Source organism: Labrus bergylta, chromosome 14 (assembly GCF_963930695.1).
Source record: "Labrus bergylta chromosome 14, fLabBer1.1, whole genome shotgun sequence".
Lineage (NCBI taxonomy): Eukaryota > Metazoa > Chordata > Actinopteri > Labriformes > Labridae > Labrus > Labrus bergylta.
The window spans coordinates 9007168-9020107 of NC_089208.1; the positions used below are offsets into that span (position 1 = coordinate 9007168).

General features: G+C 39.0%; 1 protein-coding gene across 4 annotated transcripts in view; it reads right to left on the reverse strand.

Moving 5' to 3' along the window:
* Positions 1–12940, reverse strand: part of gabra3 (gamma-aminobutyric acid type A receptor subunit alpha3) — a 120980-nt gene that overhangs the window by 23276 nt on the left and 84764 nt on the right. For all 4 annotated transcript variants that reach the window (XM_065963152.1, XM_065963151.1, XM_065963154.1 and 1 more), the window contains exons 5-6: positions 6959–7179; positions 249–331 (exon numbers count right to left, since the gene is read on the reverse strand). In XM_065963152.1, coding sequence (XP_065819224.1) covers positions 249–331; positions 6959–7179 — 304 coding nt within the window. The remainder of the gene's footprint in view (positions 1–248; positions 332–6958; positions 7180–12940) is intronic.

Genomic DNA, 12940 nt, shown 5'->3' on the forward strand with positions numbered 1-12940 from the left:
GCTTCATGGCTGTTTACTCTTAGGATGGGTCAGGGGAACTCTTACTTGAGGCCAGTGGCGAGTATTCTTGTAAGTTACAAAAAGAAACCCTTCTCATGACAGTTATTCAACAGGAACAGATCGATATGTTGAGTGCACTTTTGGTCCTCTGAGGTTTTAGTGTGGAGCACATGAAAGGTGCTCAATACCTGCAAAGAACAGTCATCACTGTGTCTGTGTTTTTGTTGTGAACATCTGGACTGACTTACAACTTCCAAATTTCAAAGGACAGGCGTGTGCATCCATCGGGAAATCCTCCAGGTGCATAGGACACTCGGCATGAATGGTCAACCTGAGGGGGCAGAGAGAGGGAGGCAGGGAAACACTCAACCAGTCACACGACAGGAACATGGCACATGTCGGCAAAAAACAAAACACAGATTGCTTTTTCATGAAACTAATATTCAATGTCAGACATGGCATGAATAGGGAAATGTGAAATGAATTCTGAAATGTTTAGGCTCTCCAGCTAAATCTCTGTACTGCTTTTGCATCGTAACTAATATCAAATAACTCGTTCATAAAGCCACAGTGTGACAGCAACAGTTACTCTTTCACAGCTACCAGTGGTAATCATGAGAGTTCAGTTGATTGACAAAAAATCCCCCAAATCTTTCAGAGAGCTCCAGAGTTTAGTTTATTTGGTCAGATGGTCCAGTTGTAAAATGCACAAATAGAGAACTGGTGCACATTATCCCATTCATACACGTCAAATCATCAATGGGATTACATTACTGAGATCAAACAAAACAGCAACTCACCAAACAATCTTACAGTGGACTGAGTTTCTCAGAAATAAACAACAAACTGGATAGCTCAGTTGCAACATTTATATTCAAAGCATCAAATCAAAACTGAGTTGTTGGTGCCGATCGTGATCAGAACAGATGTCTGAGCGAGTAAATGACATTATAATTGCATTTGTGTCATTCTCATTTATAAAACTATCAGCTACAATGAACATATCTTGATCATTTCAGTGGGAATGTACTGTGTGCCTCGGTAGTTACTGTGTGCCTTGGTAGTTTGTACAGGTACATGCAAAAATTAAGCATGTATGGTGGCATCAAGTACATTGTAGATTTTATTTTATTTTTTTTAATAAGTACATTCAGTTGGTCTCCCCATCGTAAACAGAGTTCCATGTTGCAGAATGCTCCACTTATTTAATACAGCTCTCATAAAAAAAAAACCTACAAACATAACAAACCACTTCCTCAGACAAACTTACTGTATCTCATTAGCTGCTGGTGTTGCACTTGCAACAACCCTGTGATCCTTGTTTTTACACCCCCTTGTCTGCTCTCTGGCGCTGCCTCATTACTGGTAAGTGGCTCAGTAACTACGCAAATTAATGCAATACACCATAAATCAAATGTGAGCAATGCGCCGCTGCATATCATACAGCACTTAAACTGGCTACTAATTGACCAAATTCATCTCGGCGCAAAACTGCTCTGACGTTCTGACATAAACAAAACACAAATTAAATAAAAGATTACAGATAACTTAATTAGAATGACATCAACAACAGAACAAGCTTTCTCAGTGCGAAGAAAAGTCTTCATAAAGATCTAAACAAGAAGGGAGTGTCTGCAGGCGTGCTAGTGGCTTGTGGGCCTCCATCTCCACACATCCGTTCTTCTTTAATCTATAAAGGCAAAGCTTAAATGCTCCGTGACATTGCCAGCATTCTCGTGTTTAGCTGATAAAATGTTTACAATCCCCCTACTTCTAGTTTAGTTAATGTTCATCTATCAGCACTAAACACGATGTACAGCTAAGGCTGAGTTGAGTTTGTGTAGTTAAACAGGTATTAAAATCAAACCAAAGTCAAGGACAAATCAATATGTTGACCTGATGATGATGATGATGCTAAATGAAATGTCACAGGATCTGTATTTTATTACAATCTCACCTGAAGCTTACATAAAGGTCCATTATAATGCATGGCAATTGGTATAAATGTAGTCAAAATGTTGCAGCAAAATGTGATCAAATGATTATTTTTTCAGTGCAAGCTGTAATGTAAGGGTTCACCAAAGTCTGTAAGTTTTGTCCTTTGGTGACCAAAAATAATAGTGTTTATTCTGGAAGACAATATAGTAAGGGCCAAGGCATGATGCTATATTGTGTTAGGTTAGGGACTTATGTTGTATGCTTATTTTCAAGGTCTGTTGTGGGACCCTTCAAATTTACTGTATATGGTTTAATTTTTCAAACGAAAAGTTCAGGCCGCACTACAAAATGACAAACTCACTATGTAGCAGACTGTGAATGGGGTAACAAGTGTTTTTTTTTTTTTTTTTTACAAAACCCTCTAGTCTATCCATCCATCCATCCATCCAGCTATTATCTTTCGCTTATCCAGGGCTGGGTCCCAAATGGCAGCAGGCTATACAATTTGCCCCAGACATCCCTCTTCCCAGCATCGTTTTCCAGCTCCTCCTGGGGGATCCCAAAGCGTCCCCAGGCATGAAGGGATAGATAATCCCTTCAGCGAGCCCTGGGTCTACCCCTGGGTCTCCTCCCAGTTGGACGTGCATGGAAGAACTCCAGAGGGAGGCGGCCAGGAGGCATCCTGATCAGATGTCCTAGCTCCTTGCTTAATCTCTCATCAGCCACCTTCCGGAGGAAACTAATTTCTGTCGCTTATATCCACGATGTCATTCTTTCGGTCACTACCCACAGCTCATGACCATGACTGGAAAATTGATCTATTACGACAGTTCGACACAGCTCCCGCAATACTGCGGACGGCGCACCAATCTGCCTGTCAATCTCGACGTACATTTTACTCCTCACTCATGAACAAGACCTTGAGGTACTTGAACTCCTTCACTTGAGAAAGAGACTCACTCCCCACCCAGAGAGAGCAGTCCACCATTTTCCATCAGAGAACCACTTTGTACTCTGCTGCAAACCGCCCCAATGCCTGCTGGAGATCCCAGCACGAAGAAGCAAACAGAACAACATCATCTGCAAAGAGCAGAGATGAAACCCTGAGGTCCCCAAACTGGAAAGCCTCCTTCCCCCAGTTGCATTTTGAGATTCTGTCCATGAAAATCTGAAACAAAGGACAGCCCTGGCGTAGGCCAACATGCACAGGGAGCGTGTCTGACTTTGTGCTGAGAATGCGGACATAGCTCTCACTTCGGTCATACAGGGACATGATGGCTCGCAGCAACGGCCCCAGGACCCCATACTCCCACAGTACCCCCGCAGTACCCCCGCATGACCCCCCGAGGGACATGATCGTAAGCCATCCCAGGTCTACAAAACACACGCAGTCTAGATTAGCATACTCCCATGCCCCCCCCAAGAAGCCCTGCGTGGGACCTTATAGTGACAACATTATCAAATATGACATATATTCAAAATCCAACAATATTTACGAAGTCTATGTTTTAAGACAGCATTTCACAATGGTCTGCAGTTGCACAACAGTGAGTGTTAAGCTGTTATTTGTCAAGTGGAGCATGCTTTTATTGGACTCCCTTTCATCACTTTGAACTTTATATCCCTGTATAGCTGTTTGTTTTTGTTGCTTCATCAACTCTTAAGTTTAATTTGGGGATTGAGAATAAATCAAACCCCCAATAAAAAGCCCTGCATTTGGAGAGTACATTTTCTTACTTTTCTTAAATTAACTCTCCCTATCGGCGAAACAAAATTGCTTTTGGTAAGCCTAAAGAATTTGAGGTAAATTGAGGTGAACTGAGAGAGAGTGATAAATGCTCTTGCAGGAATACAAGACTGAAGCAGCACCGGCAGACAATACGAGCTGTCTCATTTAAAAAATAATGACGCAATTCTGCAGAGCCAGGCCCTTCACGGCGTCTGTCAGTTCAGATGCTGCAGACGTGCTGATTAAAGGGATTTAAGCATTTGTTTAGTGGTTTTTAAAAATACATTGATTCGTATTCTAAAGCTTAATGCCTTTGAGGTTTTCTCATGCAAAACTTACTTATCAGTATTTGCTTTAGAGCCTTGTCTAGTAGTGAAAAATAATCTTGATCTCTGGATCCCTTCAACTAAATAAGCAGTGTTATATTACGAAGGTAGGTTTGTTTTAATGTAAATATTTTGGCAATACTTGAGAAACATTTTTTTTTAACCTTATGATTTCTTAAAGGACCAATATGTAAGATTATCTACTGAATTAAATCATGAATTGACCTTACTATATCATCGTACATTAAGGAACCATGTTATGTTGAAGGGCTAGCTTCTCTGAAAACAATACAGCAGCCAGTATGTCCTCCACCTCCACAATGCCGTTTTTGTGCGGCCCTTGGTTTTCCAGGCAAATGGCAAGCCAAAAGGTGTTGTAGGGAAGAAAGGGGGCAAGCAAACTGGTTCAAATGAAACTGATTCTACCCGACTTAAAAAGCCTCGACATTTTCTAATAAGCTCCACGACCAAAAATATACTAAAAACTAGGATAAATATTGGAGATGCTTTTTTTTTAAAAAGGAGAGGTTAGAAGGTGGAAAGGTTTCAAGACCGATGCAGAGCTGGTAAATACTGAAGCTTCTGTGTCTGCGACCTGGCAACCTGCGTATGTCTCGACTCTAGGGAGGAGGGTGCGGTGGGAGACGGCTCTCTCCAGCGTTTTTAGTTTGGACTGTAGTAGTGTCAGAATTATTGCTTCTTTAAGCTATATTAAATTACCTCCAGATTAAATAGAATTTGTCACAAAGAATAACTTACAGTTTTGAATTCCATTAATAAAGAACATTTTGATTGGTAGATTGAAAGTGAATAGAAATGTACCTTCAAACTAGAGATGTGATGACTGATAAGGGTGTCAAATAAAGACTATTTGCTTTTTCCGACAGACAAAATGTTTCATGCTTCTAACCAAACATTTACTTCTTTTATAAACACTATGAATACTTCATCAAAATTCAGCCGTCTGTCTTGGCCTTGGGAGAACTCTGTGACTGCATAAAATCTACTCCTGTGAGACTACAAATAAAAATCTCTCATTATTTCATCTTCAGCATTGAAAATCAATACTGACCTCGAGGACGAGCATCATAAATGTTTTTCTCTTCTTGACATAGAAGGCTCTGCTGCAAAGATATGGCTAAGGCTGATTGATTGACAGATTCAGTAATTACTTAGATGGGTTGAAATCAGTGAATTATTTTTGCTCCCGTACTGTAGATAATAGTACTAAGAGACTGTCATGGTGTCTGATGCTTTCTTTTTTTCAGGGTGTATTTTAGGAACGACATGAGCACAATAGAAATCTGTGATCAAGAGAAAATTTGGCAAGCCATCTGTGTGTGATCTGACACTTACACAGATTAAATGATCAGAAATGATGCCGGTTAATTTGCTGAAACTCCTCCAAAAAACAATATTTTTAATCCTGACTATTAATCTATCAACACCATGAGTCTGGCATTTTGATTTTAGGAACATGACTGGCCTTGTGTAGGTCAAACTCCCATTACATATGGTTGCATACATTTGTTTCTCTCTTACTCTCATACTGCGATTGATTTCTGACAAGCCTAATACAAGTCCAAGAGAGAGGTTGAAGTTATGAATTAGTTTGCTGATTCAGCTCCACTTTAAAGAACTACTGATAAAAACTCAATGAAGGTGGTTCACTTTCAAGAGTCTTTGTTTAAGGCTTACATATGCAGTTTGTTTTAGCACATTTCTATGATATATATATATTTTTATGCTGTGAAAGCAATCAATAAATCAAATCTAAGAAAAAAAAAAGAAAATTCTCATATTTGTGGGTGTGGGAAAACTGGTATATAAAACTCTAATCCTTTGATTTGGTCTGAATGAATCCATCAGCCTATATATTTATTTTCCTGCCTTCATGCAGGCACTCCTTCACACGCTAAAGCTTATTAGGTAATGACACTGGAATGGCAGAAAAAGGAACCCTGCTAGTTAAAAGATAAAAATGCTTGTTGATGCTCTTCTCACAACTTGCTCATGGACTCTTTCTGCACCATATATAAGGTGCACATTCATGCATTTCTTGGGACTGGCGTATGCTGACCATATTTTCAAACCTCCAAATTGTGACACTCTTAATTTTACCTGCACTGGTCACACAAGGTGGTAGGTAAAGGTTTAGTCATGAGTAGTCCGTTTCAGTTGGTTTTCTGCAGCGTTTGCCTCACTGAAGTAGATCGTAAGATAGCTACTTCCAGTCTGTTTGCGCTTGTTTTACTATGGCTTCTAATATTGACATTTCCACAGTGGGCGACTGGAAACAGACACTTGGAGTGTGTGCAAAAGGCAACATGTTCTTTGGCTGGTACTTTTCCAAGGAAGCTGTAACTCTCCTGGAGCTCTTTAGAAAACCCTGACTTTCTTTTTCTGCACGACAGCTCGCCCACGACCCTGAGATTGACTGACACATGTACAGACAAATCAGTATTGAACTTTGACTCATGGTACATTGGTGATGTTTTTACTATTGATTTAAACGACAACAGCCTTGGTGAATACATTGATATGTATACTGAATAATCAGTGTTGTAAACTTGGTGGAGTGTTTTGGTTGGTTAAAAACAGGACAGGGACTGTTCAAATCCAGGACATATCAGTGTCTTATAGGTATGGGTTGGGACTCAGGACACAGAGCCTGAATATGGGACCGTCCCGGTAGACTGCCTAGATTGACACCAACATTTGTCCTGCTGGATTCCTTTAAAATGTTGCTTACTCTTTCTATTTTCTTCAAAGATTATGGTCTAGACCTGATCTGTCTGTAAAGGATTTTGAGATAACATTTGTTACGAATTGGTGCTATACAACTAAAGATTGATTGACTGATATTCTTGAATGACTAAGTATGCTAAAACAAGTATTCATCTTAAACCTATTGTATCAAAGTACAGGCTGTGTTGACTGGGGAGTCATTGTAATGCTGTCTCACCTCATTGTGTAAAGCAGCGTGCCGTTGTCCACTAGCCGTAGCAGTTTGTTTGGAGTCGTCATATTGTGGGCCACTGACTTCTTCCCATTGTGGAAAAATGTATCAGGAGTCCAGATTTTACTTGCCAGGAGGTTGTTGAGGGGTAAAACCTGCATAGGCCCGTCAAACTTCAGCCTCTCATCCCTCCAGCTTTGGCGGAAGAAGACATCGATGGTGTATTCCTGAAGGGGAAGAGAGAGCACAAGATTAAAAGTTACAGAGTTGACTTATTGTTTTGTCACATAGATGTACTTCATGTGTTTGTTATATTTAAAGATTTAGATTGTTGGCTCACCAAGACAAGCAAAGGTGTCATTAATAACTCTGATGCATATATTTCATTTAGTTAAGTTGGTTTGTGGCATTGTGCATTCTTGGGCTGTGTAGTATTAGTAGCTGAATAGCATTGATAGTATTAATAGTATGAAAGTATTTGGATATGGCCTTAGTCACTAATTCAAAGGGACACTTAATGGAATGGAGCCATCGTTAACGATATAATGTTACACCTGTGCTCTTTCTGCTTCACCAAGTCAAAATGTCTGCCATGAAAAAGAGGTAATTACTCTGAAAACTGCTTCTTTGGAAGGTTACATGACAGTGAATATGCACCATGTATATTGACGGAATCACATTTTCAAAAGAGGACATGTGTAAACATAAAAAAGGTACAATAAAGAAGCTACCCTTCAAGATGTGAAGGTTAACAAAATCGAAATCTTAAAAGAGAAAAAACCTGTAAAGACGTCTTTTTGAAAAGTAATGCATAAAAAAAAAAATAACACAACAACAACATCAACATCACTTTATTGCAGAAACTGTATTAAACAACAATTGGCTTCAGCAGGAAAATAAAGCTAACAAGCCAGCACATGTATCATCTCTTTAACGATGCATTCACACATATATAATTCACATATGTATGAAAGTCTGTATACAACTTATTTCTTTGATCAGTTATTTATGTATTATATTAGAGTAATGTTTTCTTTCTTAATGTAATTACCACTCTCTCAACATAGTTCTGTTTATCTTTCCAAGAGCTGAACGCTGGACTGAGACACAAATGAGCCTCAGTGAGAAACATTGTAATACATCTGTTTCATGTTTTATTAATAGTCAACAAAGTCTTTCCTTGTTGTCACCAACACATAAAAAGTAAACAAAGTAAAATGAATGCAGGAAGTAGCCGGTCAAAAGAGATTTATTTCTCATTATTCATTCAATAGGACTTGGTGTCCTAGCAACAGACTCCTTCATCAGCTGTGTACAGCTGCTGTGCACACTGACGCAGCCGTCTTACCACAGTGAAATGGAAGTAAGCTTTCTGTATCTCACGCTACAGTACACATTATTGGTGATCAATAACAGCAAGGCGGATGTGTTTCCCTTTAATTCTCTTGTGCCTTTGATGGTTCGGTTAAAGGGCTTGTGTGCCGCTCACCAGTGAACTGTGACTAGCTTAAACTGATCAAGCCATCTCTCTGTGGCTTTAACAACAGGAAGTCATCATTATCAGCTGGAGAGGTGTGCAGCTTCCACTGAACACATCAACAGGGCTCCTTTAAACAGCACAGGATGGACCGCTCTTATTGATGCGATTGACCTCCTGGCGGCTTGCATACCTACAGCGCTATAAAAAACATATAACACTTTGTCTGCCCTCACGACAGAGCTCTTAATAAACCCCGCAGAGATTTGCACAGACAGATATAAGCCGATAGAAGAGTGACAAAAACACATCTTTCTCCACAACGTTGCTATTAAATGAGAGATATAATTCAATAGGCTGGAAAAAAGTCAGCACTTGCACCCCCCCAAAAATTACATATTCCTATCTCGATTTTGCATCACTGCCACTGATAATGAGACACAACCAATTAAGTGCCACATTAACGCATATAATGTATTCAAAACCCATAAATCTGACATCTGTTTGTGGAATTCATGCATTGTTTTGCTGGAACAATTTGGTCACATAATTAAATGACATATTCTTTGCCAGAAAATAAAACGAGGAAGGATGAAGTCAAATGACATCCAAACAGACTTTCAGTCTCAGAGCTTCCAAAAACATGTCTGTGAATTTTCGTGATTAAAAATCCACTCTGATCCTGAATTCTATCATGTCTAAAAACCCCTCTATTTCAGCCCTGCTCAGAAAAGCCTGTTTTGGTTTCTATAGCTTTAAATGTAAATGAGCTATGTAAAACCTCGCCCCACCTGGAAGGGCTTGAGGTTGGCTAAGGCCTGATGGCACCAATGCCCATTTGGTTATAGTGAGAAGGTGTATTAGAACAGCATCTAGCTGTGGGAGTGTCAACATCCTGGGGGAGGGGTTACTGCTCTTTGTGATGTCATGAAGGGAAATAAGAGGATGGTCTTTTCTAATAATTGGGGGGTTTGTAGACAAGAAAATGTGTGGGAGAAGCTTGTTTTTTTTTCTGGTTGATCGTAGTCTACCTGTCTCTTATTTCAAGAAATATAAAAAACAACAATAGTCTAGATCATGTTTTTACCAAGCAAGCAGGTATAGACTCTGAGGCCAAAAGAGCAGACGCTCAAACTGTTAATGTCACTGTATCTATAATTTCTACTTATCTATTTAAAACAGAGTAATCAAGAAACAAATCATCTCTTAAGCAAATATTACCACGTTAAGTTTGGCCATGATAAAGATAACCAGTGCAGAAAGCAAAGGAATCTCCAGGTTACAAGAAAGACTGAAGAACACAGATAGATAAAGAAAGACATACACTAAATGTTTTTATTATTCTGTGTCCTGTGTATCTTTGTCTAAAACATTCTAGCTCACACTATAAGACATATATAACATATATTTTGTTTTTATCCTGGCACAGAAAGACCCAAGACCCTTTAAATATTCTGTACCACATTCACCCTCATGTTAGGCACTTCATTCTACTTGACTTTCCTTTATTAAACCCAAGAAAAATGCCAAGTCTCATCCCCGCCGATGCTAAACATCCAGTGATGAATAAACAGACAAACGTTCTTGGCCCGGCGGGAAAAATTCATCATTTGTTTTTTCTTTTTTGGACAGAAATCTGCTGTAAACAGAGGGTATTAATTTGGAGATTGAAAGACAGAAATGAGGAGAGGCGTAGTCAATCCCCACTCAAGGCCAAATGGTACAATCAGTTCAAATGCCAGCTGGTGTTCCTCCAGGGACGGACTGATTGATTTCTCCTTGACAGAGGAGACAGAGCGAAGCTTCTACACAACACTACTTTTCAAATGTCTTTTTTATAGCAGTGAACACCATGAATAGATTAACTGTAGCAAACAACTGTAATTTAAATGACACTTTAAAACACATTCACGACACCCGGATGACAGTGTTACAAAAAGAGTCATGAATACACAATGACTCTTCTCAAGTGCGGTACACATTCCTTTTTTTTTAATCCTTTTTATACCTGAACACATATTGTTAAAGCACAATAATAACTCTGCATACATGCGGGACCAGAAGAGGGGAATGACTTGCCACAAGGACACCAGACAGATTGAACAGGGCTCAGTGGCCGTAGAGTGGTCGCCACACAACCGGAAGGTCGAGGGATCGATTCCCAGCATGGGCCAATGTGTCCTTGGGCAAGACACTTAACCCGCTGCTTTGGTAGCAGTGTATGAATGGGATTAATTACTTCTGATGGATGATACTACATAAAGACCACTAACATGACAGTGTGTCAATGGGTCCAATCCATTTACCATTTAACAACACCTATTAACACCAAGAAACCTCCAGATCTCCAGATTCTACAACTATAAACATTCACATGTTTTAAAACTCTATAAATCTCATTATATAATCCAAGACATTAAACATTTATATTGCCACAAATAACTGTTGAATGAATTTTGATCACTGCTACTAAATGAGAGCTGAACGTTACATCTAAGAATGACCAGCTTTGCACCTTAAAGCAAACAAGAAGATTTTCCATTGATGTAAAACAGCCAGGATTTATAATTAATTGTTAATCTAAAAGTTTTTGTAGGAGCAGCTTTTAAACACAAACTGTACAGTGAAAGGCATCAATTATTATGATAATCACACAGAGAGATTCACAGGACACTACTGTTATCCTTGATTCTGTTAAGCATTTTAAAGGCCCTGATCTGAGTGTGCTTGACCACAAAGTCTGGTTCATTTGATCAGCGTGAACATAAACGTACCGTTCTCATACTGTACTCGGGTACTATGCTATGAAGGTAGATATGTTGCAAAATGTGAGAGCTTGTAGAATGTGATGTGAGAACTCGTTTTCACTTTGACTCCAAAAGGGTTAAACAAAGAGTTTGATTGGAGGCCGTTTGATTGTGTAGAGAAGCTTCTTCTGCATCACTCTAACCTGGTCCTTATGTGTAAAATAAATATGTGTCAAGTGCCTTTTAGAATGTGTTACTGCTCTGGTGTCGACATTGTTCTCCCAGTTGATGGTTTTATATTCTATCTCTGTGTATGTCTGACTTAGCTGTGGGATTGATGTTTAGCATGCTTGTCTGGACTTGTGAGTGACATATTACTGGGATATTTTTCACTATAAGTTTTATTTATTTATTTATTTTTATTATCACGACTGTCATACGATATGTGCCTTTTATAATATCTATTTCTCCTTGTATTACATGTGACGGTTTCCCCTGATGTTTCAGCTTCAGGTGTTCAAGTAATGCTCCAGGTACTGCAGGTTTTTACCTGCTGGATGTCTGTTTCTTTTTAGTCTACTGTTCAGCTCTATTTTATTGTAATGTTTCTGAGCATATGTCTTTTATTAGATTGCTCTAATAGTTCTATATTTGTGTATTCTTACTATGTATCACAGGACCTGTCAGGTGATCCCCGGGGTTGGTTAAACATATGGAGGTGTGTCTCCTCATGTCTGATGAAGGAGTAGGTTTCGAAACATTTCTTCATTGAATATGATTTGGAGCAGCTTCTGGTGTGTGGGCTCACTCTTCTGTTGGATTTAGCATTCCCATCCAGCACCAAGTACTTAAGGATTAAGTACACAACTAAACTACACATACATATTCCAGTATGACTTAGACTGGATAAATTGAGTTTATGTTGTTTATATCTCTTTGTGATATTCCCAAGTAGATAAGATTAACTTTATTGTCCCAGTGGGAAATGTGCCTTGGACTTCACAATGCTCTGATGCAGTCTCAAAATATCAAAATACATTCATCTGTTAAATCAATAAATTCCATACAAGTAAATTACTAAAACCATAAATACGTATTAATCAAGTAGTTAAAATAAACAAAAATAGTTAACGCTGTTTGAAGAGATTCATTATTTATCCTTTTTTTTGACAGATTAACTGCCAGCTGAAGACATATAACAATAATTGTCCGTAGTAATGGGGCTTACGATACTGTTAGCATGCTGTGAACCAGCCTAGAAACTTGAAGAAAATCACAGTTGTTAGGATTATTTTGATACATAATAGATCGTTTTGTGTTTTTGTCGAACAGTGATTGTGTGAGAGAGAAGTTGCACCAAACAACACAAGACAGCGATTTTGGTTTTAGACAGTTTCTCTTTCTCTCAGCTCTCTCTGCACAAACACATCCAGCATGCCTTCTTATACTGAATGCTTCAACTCACTTCTGCCATGTTCAGCAGCTGCTATGTTGCATATAAACCACATACTGTATGTGAATATCACTTATTCCTGTATAATATGATCCTTACCTGATTCTGACTGCCTCATGCTGCGACGAGGCTTTTACACTGGAATGAACGAGGTAAAACAATCTGTGTTTAATGATGTAGAAATCACTGTCATAGTCCTATATGCTATGACTAAATGGGTGTCTAATGCTTTCAAGTGGAGGTTAATTACAGAACACTTTAAGTGAATGCTGCAGGACTGTCACAGCATGTTTCTCTGACAAATAGTCACA